This window comes from Mirounga angustirostris, unplaced genomic scaffold (genome assembly GCF_029215605.1).
Source record: "Mirounga angustirostris isolate CCGP_5_RB_7025 unplaced genomic scaffold, mMirAng1.0.hap1 SCAF_8, whole genome shotgun sequence".
NCBI lineage: Eukaryota > Metazoa > Chordata > Mammalia > Carnivora > Phocidae > Mirounga > Mirounga angustirostris.
Genome location: NW_026991716.1, coordinates 136840130 through 136853755, shown reverse-complemented (window position 1 = coordinate 136853755; position 13626 = coordinate 136840130). Strand labels below are relative to the sequence as shown.

Here is a 13626-nt window from a genome sequence, read left to right as displayed (position 1 = left end):
GTCACCCTAGGTGTCCCACTGCCAACCTGCGGACTCAGACTGCATGAGAGTGAGGACGTGTGAGGGGCCGTGAAGGGTGTGAGAGAGAGAAAGGGTGTGTGTGTGCGGGGGTGTGAGAGGGAGTGTGTGTGAGAGGATATGTGAGAGAGTGAGGGGTGTGAGAGTGAGGGGGTGAGTGTGTGAGGCGGGGATGTGAGAGTCTGTGTGAGGGAGTGAGTGAAAGTGTGTGTGAGTGTGTGTGTGAGTGTGTGCGCGCGTAAAAGCGCGCGAGGGCGCATGAGGGAGCACGTGTGACAAGCAGAGAGCGCCTGTGCACCAGGCGCTGAGGAAGGGCTGCCTTCGCGACGCGGGCACTGGCTTCCAGGTGAACGCGGGTGCTGAGCGAGGCGCGAGCCCACGAAGCCCCCGCCGAGTTCGTGTGGTGTGGTGAGCGATGAGCACGACCCGCGGGAAGGGACGCGGGTGCGCACGGGAGGCCGCAGCTCAGGCAGCCGGGGGACCCAGAGCTGCCCTGCAGAGCCCGCCTCTCAGAGTCTGCGTGCGGTTCCCGCCTAGGAAAAGGGCTGGCAGCCACTTATTTGCCATCTAGACCGCCAAGGAAGAAAGGCAAGTGACCAGATTTGTTTCCCTCTGGACTTGGATTTTAGCAGAAGGAGACAAACCACAAACAGCCCGACGATGACCTGGCGTGCACTCACAGCAACAGCCTCGTCCCCGGGCCTCAGCCTCCGCAGACTCCCACCGAAGCGTCCCCTCCCCCCGGGGCCACCGCGCTGCAGGTCAAGGACACCCACGGTACCGAATTCAAATGCACCGTCCTCTCCTTGGAGCACCACAAGGATGCCAGGTGCCAAGAACGCACGCACGGCATTCTAGTCCTTTCCCCCGCGCTGGGCTGTGGCTGCTCCAACATGGCGCCGGCAGAGCAAGCAGGGGCTCGGGCCACGCGGCTCAGCCCCGGCCACTCCCCGGGGCGTTTACAACACAACAGGAGCTCTCCCGGCCGCCGTGCACCCTCAGTGCCTGCCCGGCGCAGGAGGCCCTCTGACCGACTGAACAGATCTGGCTAGAAATGCCCCCAAATTAACTCTGCTAAAAGGGGAGAAAAGACACGCATGACAGGAAAATACAAATTCGCTGTTTTGCTTCTTGGAAGAAATAAAGTCTTCTTACCTAATGACAAGCACTACAAAAGTCAATGCAGTCAAAAATTTTAACCTGAGATCTGAAAAAGAAAGAAATACCCCATTAAACCACTTGGGAAGTAAATTCCATTCTCATCTCAGGGAGCTTAAAAATAAAGACAAAAAATAAGCAAAGCCTTCTGAACAAAACCCCTCCTCCCTCTGGACCTTAAGCCTGTGTGCACCTGAAGCCCAGAAGAAATGCTGTCCCACCTCCCCAGAGTCAGGGAGGATCCCCAGAGACACCATGGCCATTATTATTTGATTGTGACAGATTGAGGGAAAGGATCCTAGGAGATCAGGCGAGTTGCCCTGACTCAGGACTAGGAAAACGGCCCCAGCCACCTCCTCTGCAAGGTACGATTCTGGAAGGATTCAGGCAGCTCCAATAGCCACACTGGCACCCAGGGCCCCAGGGGGCTTCCACCCCACAGGCCTGCCTCCAGCCCTGGTCTGAGGCCCAGAGTTACTCATTCTGCCCTGTTGTGGCTCCCCAGGGACTGAAGGCACTGGTCTCCCCCCCAGCATGAGGGAGTGGGACAGGTCCCCATCCAGGTCAGGCCTCTTGCTGGGTGGACCCCAGCCACTCCTCCCACTGTGTGAGGTCAACTCCTGGCCCACCTTGCCTTGCGCAGTTTGCGATGCGGCACTTACCAACATAAGGCATGTGACGTAGCTCAGAACAGGCCCGCACCATCAAGAACAGAAGGTATAAAATATACACAGCTGCCACCACCATGAAGAAAATCTTCATTCCCTAGAACGACACGAGATGGGCAACTGCGTAAGAACAGGGGCTCAGCACTGCTCCTCCCTCCACCACCACCACAAGCAGGGAAGCCAAACATTTTTTTTTTATTCTTATGTTAATCCCCATACATTACATCATTAGTTTTAGATGAAGTGTTCCATGATTCATTGTTTGTGCACAACACCCAGTGCTCCATGCAGAATGTGCCCTCCTCAATACCCACCACCAGGCTAACCCATCCTCCCACCCCCCTCCCCTCTAGAACCCTCAGTTTGTTTTTCAGAGTCTATCGTCTCTCATGGTTCGTCTACCCCTCCGATTTCCCCCGCTTCATTCTTCCCCTCCCGCTACCTTCTTCTTCTTCTTCTTCTTTTTTTTTTTTTCTTAACATATATTGCATTATTTGTTTCAGAGGCACAGATCTGAGATTCAACAGTCTTGCACAGTTCACAGCGCTTACCAGAGCACACACCCTCCCCAGTGTCCATCACCCAGTCACCCCATCCCTTCCACCCCACCCCCCACTCCAACACTCAGTTTGTTTCCTGCGATTAAGAATTCCTCATATCAGTGAGATCATATGATACATATCTTTCTCTGTTTGACTTATTTCACTCAACATAATACCCTCCAGTTCCATCCACGTCGTTGCAAATGGCAAGATCTCATTCCTTTTGATGGCTGCATAATATTCCATTGTATATATATACTTTTTTTTTTTTAAGATTTTATTTATTTATTTGACAGAGAGAGACACAGCGAGAGCAGGAACACAAGCAGGGCGAGTGGGAGAGGGAGAAGCAGGCTTCCCGCCAAGCAGGGAGCCCGATGTGGGGCTCGATCCCAGGACCCTGGGATCACGACCTGAGCCAAAGGCAGACGCTTAACGACTGAGCCACCCAGGCGCCCCGTTTTGTTTTGTTTTTTAAGATTTTATTTCTGTAGAGCCAAACATTTTTAATAGGAGCCTAGAATCCTGAAGGTCACACTCCATAACACAGAACAAGAACGTGTTCCCACCGCTGCGACTTCCTTGGCTAGACTCGGCCTCTCATCCTGTCTGTGAGCACAGGTGGCTCACCAGGGGACAGCCTCAGCCCTTGCTAGTCAGATGAGCCAGAATCTAAGCTCCTTCCATGACGCACGGAAAGCTCCTAGCACAGGGCCTGGACGTGGCAGGTGCTCAATACACCAGTGGCGGGTCTTCAGCTTTTTTCAGTTTTCTGCAGGTCTCTGGTTTCCAGTGTTTCCCCTAGTAACAGACATTGGCCACTGACTGAGAAGGGGAGAGGTGACCACAACCACGGCGATGGCTAGCCTTGCTCAAGTCCTTCCAAGTGCTGGCCAAGTGCTTCGCGTTCCTGGTCAATTCAACCTGCGCAACAACTCTTTAGGAGAGACTGCAGTATTACCCCTTTCGCAGAGGGAAAACAGAAGACTCGGGAGGGTTGGAGGCAGGCCCCCAGGAGCACAGGTTTGACCAGCAGGCTGTCCAGGAAGCTGGTACGCTGGCCCAGGTACTAGCCCCCTGTGACCTCAGACAAGACCCTTGACTGCCCCTCCGTTTCCTCACATGAAAAATGAGGGGACTGGACCAGACAAAAGCTCTAACAACAGATTAACATGAACCTATATTATTTTATGTAAATCTGGGGAGTTACACTCAACCAACAGCCCTTTGTATATGATCTATCACTGGGGTCTGCACAGTCTTCCCTGAGAATGTGTCAAAGCAGCTCTTCCCTGTCCCTTCCTTTGGTGTCACGCCCTCAAGGAGAAAAGGCTGCTCTGAGGCCCAGCCCCTCACACACATGGCCTCAAGCCTTCCAGGGGTGTCCAGCGCCCCTCTCAGGCACAGCCCTCACTGGGCCTGCCCTGACTCAGGTCTCCTGCATGGCTTCCTCCGAGGCCCGCGCCCCACACAACACTGCAACAGCGCCTCCCTTCCCTGGCCTGGAATGCGCCCCTGCTTTCCGGCTCCAGGCGCAACCCCTCCCCCCAACAACCTTACTAAAGCATTATGAGTCTAACAAAGAACAAAACCCAAATAAAGACACCTCCTCCCCCTAGTAACTTGGGCCCACTGTCCGTAAGGACATGGCTGGCAGGACACCACACACTGGTCTGTACTTACTAAGCCTTCTCTCCTTCACAAGGTCCTATATGCTTTGAGGACAAAGATCATGGCACAATGTTCATAAGGCATACACCAAGCAACCTTCAAAACTCCTCAAACTTCTAAATAATGGGATGGAAAGGCTACCGGCACTCCCCTGCTGAACTCTGGTTAAGAATCAGGTGCTCGTACTACTTGCTAGGACATGCGTCGTCTCAACACAGGTTACACATCTTTCAAGATATCATCATTCACTAAACCTCCCTCTTTCTCAGAGGCCATTCCCATAAAGAACCACAGATTTTACCACTTCACGGGAAGCTCTGCAAAGCCTCCAGAGAAATGCTGGATATCACCCAAGCTCAGGATTCAACTCTGTACCTCTGGGACTGCCCTGCTGGGAGCATGCCTCCTAGACACCTTGCAGGGCTCCCTCTGGCCCCCGGCACCTCGCACATCCACACCTGGGCTCAGCAGCCAGCTGCGCCCAGGAGGGGCTGCCCTGAGATGCCAAGGGATAACGATAAACCTGGAGACTCGAGGGAAAGCCACACTTGGGGTTGACTGCCATTTGCGGACCTCTGTGTAAAATAAAGACACTGGACCCCTTGTTTGAAAGTACAAAGTATTCTCAATTGGTGAGAGCAGAGCATTACCCAGGGTGCTGGGCCCTGTGGCTGCCAGGCCTGCAGGCCCACACAAGCTGGCCTGGCCGCTCCATTCATTCGCTTGGAAACCTTTCTCGACTTTAGGGAGTTAAATGAACAAAAATGTTTTCTTAATTGCTCTACAATGTTCCTAAAATCTGACACACCTTCTGTGCCTCAACCATAAACCAAGGAATGGGAGTGACAACTTTTTTTTAAAGGATTTTTTATTTATTCATTTGAGAGAGAGCCACTGAGACCGGGGCGTGGGGCGGGGCGGGGGGGGGGGGGTTCAGGTAGGGTTAGAGGGAGAGACAGGAGACAGACTCCCCACTGAGCAGGGAGCCTTACAGATGCGGGGCTCAATCCCAGGACCCCGGGATCACGACCCGAGCTGAAACCAAGAGTTGGATGCTTAACCAACTGCGCCACTCAGGTGCCCCAAGACGACCTTCTTTTAAAAAGAATTTTAGTGTTTATAAACAAATATTACCTCTAGTCCTGGAAAACTAAGTCTGGACATTTAGCAAAAAGACATATTAGGTGAAGAAAGCTCATTTCACCCCAAATAGCCGCCTTCTAAGCAAGGGCGATTTCTACCGAATATTCTTTCAAACTTTTTTTTTTTAAGATTTTATTTATTGGGGTGTCTGGGTGGCTCAGTTGAGCGTCTACCTTCAGCTCAGGTCACGATCCCGGAATCCCGTGTTGGAGGCCCACATCAGACTCCCTACTCAGCAGGAAGTCTGCTTTTCCCTCTCCCTCTGCCCTTCCCCCTGCTCATTCTCTCTCTCACTCACTCTCTCAAATAAATCTTTTTTATTTTAGAAAGAGAGAGAGAGAGCACAAGCAGAGGGATCTGCAGAGGGAGAGAGAGAAGTAACTCCCCGCTGAGTAGGGAGCCTGGCAGGGGTTCTATCCCAGGACCCCAGGATCATGACCTGAGCTGAAGGCACACTCTTAACTGACTGAGCCACCCAGGCGCCCCGACAACTTTGTTTTTAAAAGCTTATTTCTCATACTACTCACACATTTTTCCAAATTTTACACCCGTGAACCTTCTATAGGCTGCCCTAAATAGCCAGTTAGCAAGCTCATGTCAGCAGCACATTTTAAGTTACCAAATTGAGTATTTTTAAAAAACTGCATTTAAAGAAAACCCTCAGGCATCATTAATAATCCTTACCTGAAAATTTCCTGTGTCAACTCGGTACTGGTACATTGGATCGTGTAATTCATTAACTCTGAAAATACAATATTATAAAAAATCATAGATCAATAACTAGCTTACTTTTCATTGTATACTTTCATTTGGCTTTTATTTATTTTATTTTATTTTTTTAAAGATTTTATTTACTTATTTGCCAGAGAGAGAGATAGCAAGAGCAGGAACACAAGCAGGGGGAGTGGGAGGAGAAGCAGGCTTCCCGTGGAGCAGGGAGCCCGATGCGGGACTCGATCCCAGGACCCTGGGGTCATGACCTGAGCCAAAGGCAGACGCTTAACGGCTGAGCCACCCAGGTGCCCTTCATTTGGCTTTTTACAAAAACTTTTTAACAGAGGGCAGTGCCTGGCTGGCTCAGTCAGATGAAGATGACACTTCATCTCGGGGTTGTGAGTTCAAGCCCCACATCAGGTGTAGAGATGATAAATAAATAAATAAATCTTATTAACATAAGCAAATTAACCAACAGTAAGATTTTTAAAAAGTAATCCTAAATTTCACATTGTAAATGCATCTGGTGCTACTGAACTGTTTGCCTGCAGTTGTCTACACTGTGAAGTCACAGTATTTTTCATTACAAAAAGTCCCTCTCTCTCCTGCAACGTCAAGAACTGTTTTCAGGCACCTTTCCAATGGCATGGATGGGCACTGGGGAGAGACGAGTACACAAAGAAAGCTACAAAAGTCCATGCCGACTTCCACGCAACTCGTTTTAAAGTGAAGCTGGATAGCTGAGGAGGCAGGGACAGGGCAGGGAGACGAGGCGGGCTGAATTCTGTCATTACTGGGCCATGGAGTCAGACGTGCCAAGGGCCAAAACCATAACCCTGGAACGGAACTCCTTTCTGCAGAAAATCCCACTCAGGTGCATCGGGCTGTGACCACATTAGGCTTGTGCGTTGGTCCCATTTTACAGAAGGACAAAACCACTATGTCACCATAAGGCTTGGGAGCCAGTGCAGGGATGGGGATGCAGGGATGGGGAGTTCACGGGTGCAAGCCCAAGGAGAAACTAAAGCTTCTGGTGGGGAGGAGCGAGCCAGGCCCCCTGAGTACCGTTCCTACAGACGACAACGTCTTTGCCACCTTGAAGGAGAAATCTTTCCAGCTGAGACTAGAACTGTGTTACCTACATGCCAGTCAGGCTGAAATGAATCCTCAGTTCAAGTCACACTATCAAGTCTTGAAACCCTGGTGACAGATTCCTTTCTGGATGGGTTCACAAAATACAGTGAGACTTTGGATCTGTCCACCTTTGTCAAATGCTTTCCATGCCTGAGGTTTCACACATAACAAAATTACTCACGTCTGCCATATTCCCAGTGTGACAGAAGCCAACCACAATAGTCCAACAATGAAGAATTTAGGCAAGTAGAAAGTCAAACACTTCCTTTCTCCCTAAAAATCAAAGAAAAAGTAAGAAATAAGTAATTCTAGCAAACCATTAACCCCTAGTAGACCACACTAGATCACAGACACTGCGATCATTTCTACATAGCATGCACTCTTCTGCTGACGGAGGCTGAAGACAGATTCTCAAGGAGACGTTGATCGTAAGGACTGTCACCAGAGTGTGGGCCAGAAGGATGGGGTCTCGGACCCCCTCTGGCGGGGCTGGGTGGATGCTCACCTGGACGCGTACCCCGTGATACACACAGAGCCAGAAGAGCAGCAAGGCACATAGGAACACGGACTGAAAGAGATCGTCCAGCATGCCCGGAACCCAGCTGTTGACCAGAAAGGAGAGCGGGAAGAACGGATCTGGAAGGCAACAGACAGAAGGGCCTGATGGACGCAGGCTCTCCCCACCCAGCACAGGGCATCCGTCCTCTCGGTGAGGGCAGGACTCACCATCACCTTCTCCTCAGTCAGAGCCAAAGGGAGGTAGTGAACTAAAGGCTGTTTTGTCTTTCAAAACACCGAAAAGCCAGTGAACAGATCGCTGCAGCGATCACTACAGAGCGCCGTCTGCTCGCACCACCCGCGGCTCCCGCAGGCCTGCGAGTCCCGCGGCGGCTCTGCAAGCAAACGCCTTCTGAAGCAGGGGACGAGAACAGACGGCCGTGTCTGCGGCCCTTCCCGGTTCTAACTACCCGAGCAGTCACTTGTCTGTGAGAGCTGCCAGGCATCTGCCCGGCCTGGTGCAGCACGTTTCCCGCGCTCTGGGGCGGCCACCTGTTCCTCCAGCGCCCGGGCTCTTCTGGAGACTCTGCAGCTTTATGCTTTAAAGGGGGAAAGCTCCAAAACAAAAATGGGCACCTACCATTGTAAAGCAGCAGCAGAGGCAAAAGAATGGACATCCACTTCTGCTCCATCCCCCAGTCTCGCATGGAAAACTTCCGGAGGGAATGTGCAAACAGGCACTGCAAACCGAATCAGCAACGCAAGTTACTGTGTTTGCTTCCGCCTTGCTCAGCAGCACGTTGTTAAGTCTTCCCAGACTGATGGTCAGTCTTCCCAGACTGATGGTCAGCCAAATCTGAGTTAACCCCTTGCTGCCCTGAGATAAGATGTGAATCACCGGCAAGGAGCTGCGGGTAAGAGGGTCACAAGCTGTTCTCCCAGGGGCAGGAGGGGGCAGGGAATACACCGGCCATAACCCCCTGCCCCCACCCCTCCCAGCTCCCCCGGGACAGGCTACTTCTATCAGGTCGGCCCCACACACCCACACAGAGGACCTCCCTGGGGATGGGCCACACGCTCCCAGCCAGGCGACATCTGCAGATGGCACCAGCTTGTAAGGAGGGCACCAGGGCTCCCTGAACAAAAGGAAATGAGGCCGGTAACCATGGTCAGAGGACGTGTTTATTTTCAAACACCTCCCTGAAGAAGCTGTGTTGAGCCATGGGAGTTTCTTTAAAGTACTTTAAAACATTACACAATTTGTATAAAAAGACCTGGAGTTTTTTGTTTTGTTTTTTTTTCTGTAATCTAACATAAGCCAATGATTTCCAAGGGAATTTGGACTTCCTGGGCGGATGGGCCATTTCTCCCAGCCTGTGAGGCTCAGGCTCATTTCTCTTGTTTAAGAACATCATGCCATGGGTGCCCGCCCTTTGGGCCCCAGAGTGTGGCAGCAGACCCTCAGATAACAGAGACGCTTCAAGAGACAGCAAGGGTTTCTGCTGACCAAACACCAACTGCCGCTCTCCACTCAGCTTTAGTAGGTTCGTTAGGGGAAGCCCTGGGCATGGCTGGGACCGCAATCCCCAGCTCTCTGCAGGTTCCACCGTCCACCAGCGGCTGTGTCCTCTCCCCCCATCCACACTCAGGTCCCATGTCACCACCAACTGGCACCTTCCTCACACGTCTGTCCCCACAAGCCTATGTCCTTCTGTGTACCGTTGGACTGTGAAGTGATCCTTGCTTGGGTGGCAATTCCCCCACTGCAAAGAGGGGATAATCTCCTGAATGGCACACCCTCCGTGTCAGCAAGGGGCAAGCAGCTGAGGGGTGGGCCACCACCCTTCAGATGGCACGGAGTACCAACACACGCCCTCTCTTCCTCCAGTATGTATGTGTGTATGGATTGATGTCCTTCCTCCAGTTTTAAATTCCCATCTTCACCGACTGGGCCTCTGTGGGGATCGCGTCTGCTTCAAGGGTAAGTATTTGCCCCAAAGTCACAGGGTGCTTGCAGACACTGAACTCAGGGCCCAAAGGAGCCAAAAGCTTGTACTGCCAAACCCACTCATCTGCGGCCTTCCTCCTGAAAAAGCCCAGAGACCAAAAGGTCTGGTACAATTTTCCAAACGTAAAAACCCAAGCATGTGCCGTTATCTGCCTGCGTAAAAAGAAGGTCGTTCAAACAAGGCGGGTGAAATGGCACTGTCATTGCACCCTGATGAGCATTTACTTGAAAGGGGTCTGTCACCACCCTGACACCACACAGAGGTCCTTACAAACTGATGCCAAGCTCTCTTTTTGCACGGTAGCACCTAGCTGACATCTGGAGCATTTGGTAATATCAGGTCGGCCCGTTGGATGGAGCATCTGAGTTCAGATAAATCTCCTGTGTGGTTCACATTTTTTTTTAAATTTAAATTCAGGCTAGTTAACATATAGTGTAATATTGGTTTCGAGAGTAGAAGTTAGTGATTTGTCCCTTACATACAACACCCAGTGCTCATCCCAGTACATGCCCTCCTTAATCCCCATCCCCCATTCAGCCATCCGCCCTCCCGCCTTCCCTCCAGTAACCCTGTTTGTTCTCTATAGTTAAGAGGCTCTTACGGTTCGCCTCCACAGTTCACACTGTGATAATCATAATTCATAAATTAACTCTGCCCTTGTTAGGATTCTGACGTGGTCTGTCAGGCAAATGGGACTTACAGTGACAATGAAGGTAAGCACCACAAAGACGAATCGGAACCAAATTTCCAATTGGGAAAATGCAGGGTCATAAGTCTTCCACTAAAATGTAAAGCAGGAAAATAATTTGAAAAAAAAAATCCATCTAAAAGGAAGTACACCAGATTAGTAATAATAGTTATCTCTAGATACAATACTATAATTTTAAATGTTCTCTCTTCTATGCCTTCTTACATGTTCTAAAAAATTTTAACACTTAGTACATTTTATTTTTATATTAAAGAACACAGACTTTGAAAATCTTAATTATAAGAGTTGGAAATTGTTTTAAATGGTCATATTAATGATAAATCTGACAAATTATTCTGTAATCACAAGAAGAGCATTTGGCTTATAAATTTCATATCAAAAAATCAATCCTGTTGGGGTGCCTGAGTGGCCCAGTCAGTTAAGTATCTGACTGTTGGTTTTGGCTCAGGTCATGATCTCAGGGTTGCGAGATCGAGCCCCGCATCGGGCTCTGCGCTGACTGTGGAGCCTGCTTAAGATTCCCTCTCTCCCTCTCCCTCTGCCCGCCCCTACCCTCACACGCACTCTCTATCTCTAAAAAAGAAAAATCAATACTGTCAATCCCTTTATTAGAAAAAGCCATGTTTTCCATTAAAAGAAAGAGATTTTTAAAAGATGCAAAAATGTGAGTAGGTAGGATATTCTAAAAAAAAGATTAAGTGAAAACACATAAATATGAATCCGACACCAAAAAGTACAATGGAATGACAGGTGTCAGCTCTCATGCTGAGTAGATTCACTCCTATCAAGTATACACCTAACGGAGTGGAGGATGCATGCACCACATACCAATGGCAGGCAGAAGGCAGCCCTTCCAATCTCGGTCACAAGCCAGATTTCTCACCAGACCCCAGAACACTGCACTGCACTGGGCCAGTGAGCCCCACTGTTTTAATGCATTTAAAATCATTTGAGCAATTTTGAAAAATCTACTTCAGAATAGAGTTATAGACATGAGATTTACCTAACTTACCTGAAACATTTAAAATACCCACACCCACCCACACACACAGGTACACACACACATACACACACGACACATACACACAGTTTAAGACACTGCACAGGAGGCAATGAAGGACAGTCATCTCTGGCTGGTAAGAGAGAGGTGCACCCTCTAGCTGCCCTGAGCCATGGTGGGGAGGGAGCCCAAGCAGAGAATCATGGACACACTGCTAGAAGTCCAGGGAGACAATCCACTGGCTGTGATTCAAAGTACAGAGTACTGAGAGGAGAGCTGGAAGACAGAGCTCTGGACACCTGCCAAAGGTGGTCCCCCTCGCGTCTCCACCTGAACACTGATCAGGGCATGATGCACAAAGGGTCACTGGGTAGCATACCCCAGTGGTGAGAAGGAAGTAGCTTTAGACTTCATGCTGGTTTGGTCCCACCTAGAGAAGTTTAAAAGCAAGGCCTAAAAAAGTTAAGCCATTTCCAAGTAACTTCACAACATCCCAGAACAAAGCTCAAAGACATCTATAAGAATACAAAATCTAACATCAATAATGCCTGGCATTAAATAAAAAATACTGGACATGTAATGCTGTGTGTGTCAACTATACTCAAAAAAGAAAGATAAGAAAAAAGAAAAATACCTAACGAAAAAAACAAGAAAATCTGAACTGTAACGAGGAAAAAAAAAGAATCAATCAAAACTGCTCCAGGAATCCCAGATGACACGGAATTAGCAGATAAGGGCAGCAAGAAGCTAGAGGAAAGTCTGAACACGTGAGGTCAGAATCTGGAGGAGCAACAACAGTGGAAGAGATGTGACAGAGATGAGAGAACATGGAGACGTGCCAACAGACATGATTTTAAATGAACCAGCACAAAACTGAACAGAGCGTAAGCTGAGACAACTTCAAGTGGCCTAAGAGATGTGTAGGGGCGGAGGGGGGGGGCAGGGCAAGAGGATTAAAAAAAATATTTGAAGACATAATGACGGAAATTTTTCCAAATTTAATGAAGACTGTGAACTCACAAATTGAAGAACTCAATGAACCCTAAGTAAGAGAAAGGAAGTAAAGTACATCAAGGAACACCAGAATCAAATTGTTTAAATAAGTAAAAGAGAAAAGCCTAACAAGTCAGGGTAGAGGGGGTGGGAGGGGAGAAGCATCTATTCAGGGGACAAAGATAAGGAAGGACAGCAGATTTCTTGCCAGAAAAATGCCAGCCAGAGGACATTTTCAAAGTACTGCAGATGAAAGTCACCACACAAGAAACACCACCACTACACACCGACTAGAATGGCCAAAATTGAAAACACAACCATACCGGTGCTGACGAGGATGTGAGGCAACTGGAGCTCTCTCATACGCTGCTGAGGGAACGTAAAGCAATACAACCGCTTTGGAAACAGTTTGTCAGTTTCTCAAACAGCCAAACACACCCCTGCCGCATGACCCAGCCACTCCAATCCTGGGTATTTACCCAAGAGACATGAAAGCACATGTCCACACAAAGATTTATATACAGGTGTTCACAGCAGCTGTACAACAAACAGCCCTAAACTGGAGACCATCTCAATGTCCCTCAACAGGTGAATGGATAAATAATCTATGCTGTATCGGCACACCAGAACAAAAGGAATGAACAAATGATGCACCCAACAGCATCAGTTAATCTCAAAATAATTATACTGAGTGAAAGAATTCAAACATATTGTAAGATGATGTTTATATAAATATTTTTAAAAGATTTACTTATTTCTTTATTTTAGAGAGAGAGAGTACAAGCAGGGGGTGGGAGGGCAGGGGGAAAGAGGGAGAGAGAATCTCAAGCAGACTCCCCACTGAGCATGGAGCCCGATGCTGGGCTCGACCTCATGACCCTGAGATCACAACCTGAGTCGAAATCAAGAGTTGGACACTTCACCAACTGCGCCACCCAGGCACCCCATGTTTATATAAAATTTTACATAAATACAAATGAATCTGTAATGAAAGCAGATCAGTGGTGGCCGGGGGGATGAGAAGGTAACAGGAGGAAGGGGCATGAGGGAACTTTTAGGGACTGAGGGGTATGCATATTGTCTTGATTATGGTGAGTGTTTCCCAGGTGTGTACATGTCAGAATGGATCAAATTTTATATTTTAAATATGTGCACTTCATTGTATGTCAATTATACTTCAATAGAGCCATCAAACGAAAAACAACAATTAACAATCAAATGTTAATGAGAAAGGAGAAATCATAGTGATTGAGGGCATACGAGTTTTGAAGTCAGAGACTCAGGTTCAAATCTCAGCCTTTCCATTTTCTAGCTGGGAAACTAGCTTAATCTCACTAACCCTCAGATTTCTCTTCCATAAAATGGGGAT

The 13626-nt window shown here is 48.9% G+C and overlaps 1 protein-coding gene across 4 annotated transcripts in view; it reads right to left on the bottom strand.

Moving 5' to 3' along the window:
- Nucleotides 1-13626, bottom strand: part of TMEM181 (transmembrane protein 181) — a 70148-nt gene that overhangs the window by 7010 nt on the left and 49512 nt on the right. For all 4 annotated transcript variants that reach the window (XM_045865823.2, XM_045865825.3, XM_064598304.1 and 1 more), the window contains 7 exons: nt 10256-10336; nt 8187-8286; nt 7554-7684; nt 7230-7321; nt 5885-5942; nt 1839-1941; nt 1174-1225 (listed from right to left, as the gene is read on the bottom strand). In XM_045865823.2, coding sequence (XP_045721779.1) covers nt 1174-1225; nt 1839-1941; nt 5885-5942; nt 7230-7321; nt 7554-7684; nt 8187-8286; nt 10256-10336 — 617 coding nt within the window. The remainder of the gene's footprint in view (nt 1-1173; nt 1226-1838; nt 1942-5884; nt 5943-7229; nt 7322-7553; nt 7685-8186; nt 8287-10255; nt 10337-13626) is intronic.